Here is an 8,771-nt window from a genome sequence, read left to right as displayed (position 1 = left end):
GCGCCCGCCCCGGCCCCGGGCCGGCCACCGCGCTGCCCGCGCTGCCCGCCCGCGCTCGGTCCCGGGGAGCAGTCGGGCACAGCCGTGGCACCGCGGCCCACGACCGGCGGCGCCTCCGGGGCAGCTCCTGGTTCACCCCAACGCTGCGCATCAGCAGTACTCGCTCAGGGATTTCTTTCCTCCTGAGCCTGTCCTTGCACCGAATCTGCAAATGCGGTCGTTTCTGGAACCGAACATGATCCCTCACTATAGACTCCATAGGAGCCTTTTCGTTTTTAATGTAATACTCTGTCGCCGTCAAGTTATTTTGTTTCCTCTGATAGTTCTAACAAAACTGAAGGTATTTTTAGTGCAAATGACAGTAATAATATCCTATCGTTAGCACAACATTTTTGTTTTAAAGGCAGTCAATCAATATGAAAAACACTTGAAAATTCTGCTTCAGCTATCTTGTTTTCAGTAATTGAATTTAGATTTCTTTTTTAAACATAGATGAAGTAAAACATGGAGAACTTAAATCACTGCAAGGAAGTCTTCCTTTTCCTCTGTATTTACATATAGAGTGATAGCCTACATTTAAACAATAACAGTGGAAAAGAGTGATTTTAGAAATATCTTTGCAATTACATATTCCAGCTGTGAACTGTTACACAGAGGTATCTTAAATCTAGACATAAGCTGATGAATTCTTAATCATAAATAAACACAAACTCTTACACATATATATGGCTAGAAACATACCATGATTGTTTCTCTTTTCCTCTAGGTCCATCGTCTAAGATCAGTGGATAACCTATTTGTTGTTGTTCAGGAGTTCAAAGACTATCAATTCAAAGAAAATAAGGTGAGTTAATCTCATATCTTTTTCAGTCAGTTTTGTATTTTGGGGTAGGTTTTTTAATTTAAGACTAGATTCAGAGAGTTTTGTGAGCAAGGGTTTCTTACTTTATTTGTGATGCATTATGCTGCTTCCTCTTTGCTGGCTTGTAAAATCAAAGTTCAGTCATGTTGTCCGGCATGAATTTCTTGAGAATGTTCCATAGGCGAAATCTAGGATGAGAGCAAATACAGTGTTTGTAGGACACACTTAAGTGCAGGACAGTCAAGTATCACCTTGATCTCTTACTTTAGCGTTACTTATTTATTTGACAAGATAATTATGAAATACTGTGGAAAGTTGTGAGTTTTAAAATGCAGCTCAGTTTAGTTATGGCAAAAATAGCACAAAAAGCTGTTAGTGTTGCTTAAATATGTAGCCAGCTATGTGGTTAGAAAACTAACTCACTCAAATGACTTCCCAAAAAACAAAAAAAAGATACGTTCTTCTGTGTCTGTTAAAGGAAGATGCTCTAAAGGATTTGGAAGATCTGGTTAAAAAACTGCCTTGGACCGAACCTTTGAAAGTATGGGAGCTGAACAACAGCTTAAAAAAGAAAAAGACAAAACGCAAGAAACATAATCTGCAGAGTACTGCAAGCAAAGAAAAGTTGAATGAAGATGGAGAAGAAGAAAGAACAGATCAAAAAGATGCCAGTAAGCAGTTGCAGGACTCTGCCCCAAACGCTGCAGGTACAGAATCTGCTAGCGGTCAGGATACAGAAAAGACGCAAGGAGGGATACCACAGAATGGCAATGACGATGATAACGAACAATCGGATGCTAAAGATGAATCACACGCCAGTTCTGGGAATGAAAACAAAGCTGGTGATGGAAAGAAAGGTGAAGGAGACGTGAACGTGTTAAAGTTCCGTGTTACATGCAACAGAGCAGGAGAAAAGCACAGCTTTACATCGAATGATGCTGCAAGAGACTTCGGTGGAGCTGTGCAGGAGCATTTCCAGTGGAAAGCTGACATGACTAACTTTGATGTAGAGGTATAGCGCTGTGCCTTAGAAATAACTACATATGTCATTTTAAATGATTCTTTCTTAATCCTGATCCTTAGAGATCTCTAAAATACCTTCAAAAGATGAACCGGGAACTAAAAATAGTTAAGGCTGAAATCATGGCAAGCATGATTGTGCCATATTGGTACATTATTGTGTTTCCTCACATCCCACTTGCTAATGCCTCCTTAGTTGTTTATAATAACTATCTCTTTTGTGTCCCAAGGTGGGCACTTCTCTTCCTCAAGCTCTCCTTGCTCTGCAAACACTGTCTTTTTCTCCTCAGGTTAACTGATTAACATCAGGTCACAGTCGAGTTGGTGCTCAAAAGCTTTCCCCTCCCCCTCAACTATAGCAAATGGTCTAATACTAAGTATTATCTTCTCCTATAGAGTTTGGTCTCATTCATATTTAAATATAATGTAGGTGGCCTTCTGCTTTATTTTTATTTTTTGATTAATCCATTGTTTTATATCAGTATAAATTAACATATGATATTCCATCTAGAAGCAGTAGTTTTATGATTGGAGGGGGTTAAAAAAAGGTTAACATTAGCTATCAAGTATTTATTACCATAGCGAAAGTAGAGATTTGGAAAGGAGGTCCAGCAGATGTGGTCTATCAATGTTCTTTTGAAGGGCAGAAAAACAAAGAAAGTTTTTCTTGCAAGTCTGTTAAGGCCTGGCTTGAATAATGCTTTCACCTTTCAAATTGATATGGTAAAGGGAACCAGGAATATGATTTTTATTGCTGCTTTGTGAATGCTGCCCTGTGGCTTGCAGGAATTATCCCGCTTCCACTGCATACTTAAAGCAAAACTTTTAAAAAGTTAGCATAATGTTTGCAGAGCTTTTTGAAATCTTGTGTAAAAGAATCTGTGTGAATGAGAAAAGCTATGCTGTCCTTAATCTTGTCCTTTGTCCTCATTACAAACTGTGCACTGCTTTTCTTCCAAGAATGCTCAGCATCTTTTGTACATATTTCCTATTTTTAAATTGCCATCTGTGTTTCATGCAAACATTGACCAGATGTAGTACGGGAAACTTTTGTTACTTCTGAAATTTAGTTCAAGTTTTTCTTTAGGTTCTTCTGAATATTCACAATAACGAAGTAGTTGTGGGCATTGCATTAACTGAGGAGAGTCTTCACAGAAGAAACATTACACATTTTGGACCAACAACTCTTCGATCAACCCTTGCTTATGGCATGCTTAGGTCAGTGTAATTGCATAATTATATATTATTTTCAATTATCAAGTAACTTGTTTCAGAAGTTAGAACCTGTATCCCTCCACCCCTTCCTGAAAAGCCATTTCTATTCATTCTTTTTTTTTTAAAGCATAGTTGTTGAAACAGTGTTTCGTAATTACTAATAATCACTGGATGTTTTCCAGGTTAGAAAAATAAATGTTTGCTTTGATGCATTAGACGCTTTTCAAAATAATGTCTGACATTTTTGAAAATATTACACATATAAAATGCTAATTGACAAATGGAAATAATAATTACAAAAAAGTTATTTTGTTAGAAGGGTAAAATTAGAGTTCTTTAGTTTTCCTTCCTTACAGAAACTTATGCTTTCGTTATGACTTTTTTCATGTTATCTTCTTTGTGTTTCTCAGACTCTGTGATCCACAGCCAACAGATATCATAATTGATCCAATGTGTGGAACAGGTGCAATACCAATAGAGGTGATTCTTTTATTTTTTCAACTTAAAACTTACAGCAGTATCTGCAACTGAATAATATGTGTAAGGTTTTTTTGGTAAAAATTAAATAGTCAACATCAAAGGTATCTTGCTGACTTTTAAACAGCTACAAATATATTTTTTTGTAAATTACTTCATTCTCCTTCCCCAAGCTAAAGCAGGAAGAAACTAAATCCAAAGGTATTTTGAGCTTTTAAGACACATAGTACCTGTAACAAGTATCTGTTAGAGAATTTTACAATGGTTGAAGTCTACTTCCAATTGCTGTGTTGTATTCTGTTATACTGAGTAATTCTTCTTTTTCTTCTTCTTTTTCTTTTTCTTTTTCTTTTTTTTTTTTTAAGCAAGTGCTGTTAATGCTAATGATGCTTATTATCATATTTTTCCCTAGGGAGCTGCAGAATGGCCTAGTTGCTACCATATTGCTGGTGATAACAACCCACAAGCCGTAAAGAGAGCAGCAAACAATATCTGCTCTTTACTAAAGAAAAATGAGAATAAGGAAAGGTGAGAAGAGTACAAGTGACTTTCTTTTCATAGTGTTGCATGTAAAGAAATCCATTTTGCATGCATTTACCTGAATACTTTGTTCACATTTTCCTATGTATTCTTTTGCTGATGTTATAGACCTCTTAATTTAAAAATATTCCTCAGTAAGCCATGTCTGAGATAATCATCTTTGCACTTGCAGCAGTACTTCCTTGGGCATACCCTTAGATATCATTCAGTGGGATATTTGCAATCTCCCTTTGCGGACTGGTTCTGTGGATATTATTGTGACAGACATGCCATTTGGAAAGAGGTGAGGTATCATTTTTTTAAGTTGCTGTGCTTAACTTCCACTACTGTATGTGCTCGCGTGTCCAGGGTTCTTTCTAGTTAGTCAATTGGTCCTAATGAAGAAGTGCTGATGTACTCTATATTAAAAATGCAGGTTGAAATGAATAGTAAAAAAAGTCATGTCCGCAAGGCCAACTGCAGTTAACTGTTTTTCAACAATCACAAAGAGGTTTTAATTTATTTTATAGGATAGGGTCTAAGAAGAAGAATTGGGATCTCTATCCAGCCTGCCTTATGGAGATGGGCCGGATCTGCAGACCTGGGACAGGCAGAGCTGTGCTGCTTACGCAAGACAAGAAATGCTTTGCCAAGGTATGTTACCTGAGACAAAACTTTACAAGTAAATCAAACCTATTTTTACACATAAAAATATATTTAGAAAGAAATTGCAAGCTGATTTTTATTACAGAAGAGGATCTATTTTTAGAGAAATAGTTACTAGTATCAACTTATTTTAACACATTAGACCTGAAGAGTCCTTTGACTTTGCCTTCAGAGGTGATTTGGGATAACCAAAAAATGATTAATGTCTAAAGCAAATGTATCCTTATTAACTTATTTTGAAGCCACCACCAATGTCTGTTTTTCTGCGGTTATTTTTTTTGATTGTAGGCCTTGTCAAGAATGGGACACATATGGCGTAAAGGTCAAACAGTATGGGTGAATGTAGGGGGACTTCATGCTGCAGTGTATCTTCTGAAACGCACCTGGGAAAGAGCAGAAGAAAAAAGATCTTTCTGGTAACTCACGTGGAAGAAAACAGCAGACACCTCCAGAATTTCTTGAATAGCAGTCTGGTAAAGCTGACACCTGAGATTGTAGGTCCGTCAATTCCTAAGGAAAAAAAAAAGTTTGCAGAAATTGTGTAACATGAATATTGAACCAGGGATCAGCTTGGGAACTGTCAGTTGTACTTTGTGTTCTGAAACCTTATTTAAATCGCCTCTCTCCTCTGCCTCCCAAACTGAAATTCGCTACTGGAATTAGTAATGCTTTCCTTTGCCTGAGTCTTCTCTACCATGTCCATTTTATTTTTCAGATAAATGTACATATCCTCTGCTTATAGTAGAAAACATATTCACGCATCTTTGGAGGTAACAGTTAACTTTTTTCTCCAGACTGTAGAAATTGTACATATATCTTGAAATGACTAACAGGACTACTAAGATTGTCATCTTGCAGGGCTTAGAGGCAGTATCTCTTTAGTGTCAGATTTTTCCAGATTGTTGTTTTCTAATTTATACCATTGCCCAAATGTAAACAGGATAATAAACTAGTATCTGGGTTTTTTATACCCTGATAAGTAAATACCAATTCTTTAACAGTACGTTGATGCTGCTGTTTTCCTTTCCTGTTACCTCAACTTAGCGCTAATTACTAGTAAATGTTTAATTCATGTTTTAATGTACCACTGCCATAGGTGAGGTGGGGTAGCAACACAGCCTTAGCACTGTCTGTAGTTACTATGTGAATAATGGAGATACTTTTAGCAGTTATTAAAAAGTTCATATTTTCAATGTCTACTGTAGACAGATCAAGGTGGCAGTATGTTTAAATTCATTAGGTGACTTAAACTGCTGTAGTTATGCCACCATCTTTACAAAAATGTTATTTCCAGTTGAATAAATTGAAGTTGCAAGTATGATTTCTTCTGTAAATGTACTGTGATTTCTCAAGCCTCCTTTTCTTTTCTCATCAGGGACTGAAAACACTAGTTTTCTTTACCAGTTTGTCATTTTCATTAAGGTGTAATCATGCTAACTACGTGTAAGTGTTTAAAGGTGGAATAACAAGTATTAAAGTTTTAGATGTTTTGCATAGGAGATAAGTCTTATTTGCATTCTTTCTCTGGCCTGTGTCCAGTAACGGATAATGCAGTCCTTTATTCACTGCACAGTTGTCTTTTTGGATGAAATAATGCTAACAGTGCCCTTTTAATTCTTTCCTGCTCTTTATCGTTTATATGACTGTGTCAAGCTAATAGCCACAGTTTCTGCATGAGGTGGCTATCCGAACACTCGTGTTACAGTGAACTTTACAACTTAACCTGGATATATTAGGTTCTTAAAATACATTAATGCCTTGGTGGGTTGCTACTGTTGATATCTCTTAAAAGGAAAAACAAGCACTGTAGTATTTTAAGACCTTAAATTGTGCATTTTGAAATATTTTTTTCTTGTGTTAAAGATTAGGATAAGATAAGTCATCTCTTTTTGGCCTGCAAGATGATACAGTTGTTTTGTTTTTAAACCACAGCTAATATTAAATAGATTCAAATCAGATAGCTGTGACCTAGCAAATTAGGCTTTAACTAATATCAGGATATGGATGCTAACATTATAGGCTGCTGCTGTGACTTTATACTGGATTATTAATAGTAATCACACTAAAATGCAGTCTCACATGATTGTGATGTGTTTCATAAGAAATGGTATGTTTGAAAATATTAAAGAACTCAGGAACAGTAAGATGTACAGTGATGTGCATCTGTTCTCTCATAAATGTGAGTGCTCTAGTTGTACAATATAAAGCAGCTTCTCTTAAAGATTACGCTTTTGTTTTTATGAAAGATTGGTACCAGACACTGAGGATAACAGATGTTTTCAATTAAGACAATCAGCCTCATTGTCTATTTATGTGCTGTGTAATCCCCACAATGCTGTATGCAGGTTCTTTCAGTTCAGTAAGTCTCTGAAGTACGTGCCCCTTCCATGCTACTGTGAATTCTTAATGTTTTTTCTATCATAGAGAGAAGCTTGAGAAATAACTTCTTTTGAACAAGGGGAAGTGAGCAAGCCTACCCAACAGTTCTTACACATTCAAGTGTACTGGAAAAAATACAACTGATAAGTAATAGTTTCTCCTATGTAGTTTTTAACCAGTTTACACACTTCTCCCTCACAGGTTACTAGAGAGACAGTACAGGAATGAATGTATGCAAGCGTCCTTCATTTAAGACTTTCTACAACATGTTAAGTATTTAACATAAAAGAAAGTGCTAATAGAGGTGCTGAGACATACAGGAAAAAAGCATTATGTTGACAGCTTCAGTGCTGTAGCCTGCAATGACTATGAAGGCAAAAAATATTAAACTGCTTGCAAGCATAAAATGCTGTTTTGAGGGATATCATTTGTCATGTACTTGAAAATGCAAAACATATTCTGAGGAAGCTTATCATTTTTCCAGAAAGGCTAAAATCCTTTATTTGTATAGGAAAAACTTAAAGCCATTAGTGTCTCAGCTCAGTCTGTTCAATTTTATTTTTAAAGCTGCTTTGCAAAAAATCTGTTAGTGCATCTCCTGCCCTAGTTTTTCCTTCAGCCCTGTATCACAGGAAAAGGAATGGTCCCATGAAAGAAAGATCAGGCTCTTAATAAGAATTTTTCAGATGTAACTTAGATGATTTAAGCACACTTCTGTTTTCTTTTATGGAGAAGAAACTCTTGTATTACAATAGAATATGGTAGTCCAGCTTAGTGGGGGGTTTTTGTTTTTTTTTTAGGCAAAACTGCAGACAAGACTGATGTTTAATAATAACATCAAACTAAAGGGGAAGGTCCTTTTGCATTGGGCTTTAGTTCTCCTAAGCTGCCAACAGCCTCATGAAAAGTGTGTTCAAGTTAAAATCTGAACTTGCAAATTAATTTGGAATTTAGCCTCTCACGTTTTGACCATAAAAGCTGGTGTATACTTAAGTTTGTTGATACAGCTTTAGCACGTTATAAGCACTATAAAAGCCTTGCCTTTGCAAGTCAAGCAAAGCTGCAGGCAGGTGAACGATCGGCTCCTGGCAGCAGCGCGCCCAGGCCGCCGGCCTGTCCCAGAGGAAAAGCACCCCTAAAAGATGCGGACGTGGTGCAGAAGGGGCAGGGACACCGTCACGTCCTCCCTCGCGAAGGCTCGACTTCATGACCGAAGTAAGGCTCTTTCAACAGATTTCGGGGGAATTTCATGGCCTTTCTCATACTTTGAAAAAATGTTTTCCAGACATGTATTTGAAAAAAAATGTAGGTATCACTTATTATTAAGACTTGCTACTTTTGACAAAAGCAAGTGCGCCCCGTGCTTCGTTGGCCGTTTCTGGGGTCTTTCACGCTGCCCTCCCTTCCTTTAAGGAGCAGGAAAAACACGTCCTGCCCGGCGGCGTTGCACAACAGCGCGAAGGCAAAAGGGAAAAACGCCGCGGGGGAAGTTTTTAAAAGTCCCTGGAAAACCCCCCGCGGAGCGCTCGCCTGCGCGGCGTGGCGCAGGGGTCCCGCCCGGCCCCGGCTCTCGGGACCCGCCGGGGACCCGCGGCGCGGCGCGGGGCCGTCAGTCACATCCGCGCCCTGACTC

General features: G+C 37.9%; 1 protein-coding gene across 3 annotated transcripts; it reads left to right on the top strand.

Annotated features, from left to right (window-relative positions):
- Nucleotides 1-113: 113 nt before the first annotated feature.
- On the top strand, nt 114-6,258 carry THUMPD3 (THUMP domain containing 3). Of its 3 annotated transcripts, none has more exons than XM_026074961.1 (9): nt 114-340; nt 767-844; nt 1,341-1,874; nt 2,970-3,100; nt 3,508-3,577; nt 3,987-4,102; nt 4,290-4,397; nt 4,624-4,747; nt 5,048-6,258. In XM_026074961.1, the coding sequence occupies exons 1-9, from the start codon at nt 212-214 to the stop codon at nt 5,177-5,179; spliced, it is 1,422 nt and encodes a 473-aa protein (XP_025930746.1). In that variant the 5' UTR covers nt 114-211; the 3' UTR covers nt 5,180-6,258. The 3 variants fall into 3 exon arrangements, with proteins under 3 accessions (XP_025930746.1, XP_025930745.1, XP_025930747.1); XM_026074960.1 differs by having other exon boundaries at nt 117-340; nt 4,287-4,397; XM_026074962.1 differs by having other exon boundaries at nt 119-280; nt 4,287-4,397.
- Nucleotides 6,259-8,771: the final 2,513 nt, after the last annotated feature.

The sequence above is a fragment of the Apteryx rowi genome, unplaced genomic scaffold, assembly GCF_003343035.1.
Source record: "Apteryx rowi isolate R43461 unplaced genomic scaffold, aptRow1 scaffold_4, whole genome shotgun sequence".
Taxonomy (NCBI): Eukaryota; Metazoa; Chordata; class Aves; order Apterygiformes; family Apterygidae; genus Apteryx; species Apteryx rowi.
The sequence above is the reverse complement of the archived record's forward strand: the minus strand, read 5'-3'. Positions and strand labels throughout refer to the sequence as shown.

Excerpts from the sequence above, each read along its gene's own strand:
- THUMPD3 (XM_026074960.1), top strand. The coding sequence starts at position 212 with ATGCGGTCGTTTCTGGAACCGAACATGATCCCTCACTATAGACTCCAT. Across the intron at positions 341-766 it reads TAGTTCTAACAAAACTGAAG|GTCCATCGTCTAAGATCAGT; the intron begins GTATTTTTAGTG and ends CTTTTCCTCTAG. Across the intron at positions 3,578-3,986 it reads CAGGTGCAATACCAATAGAG|GGAGCTGCAGAATGGCCTAG; the intron begins GTGATTCTTTTA and ends ATTTTTCCCTAG.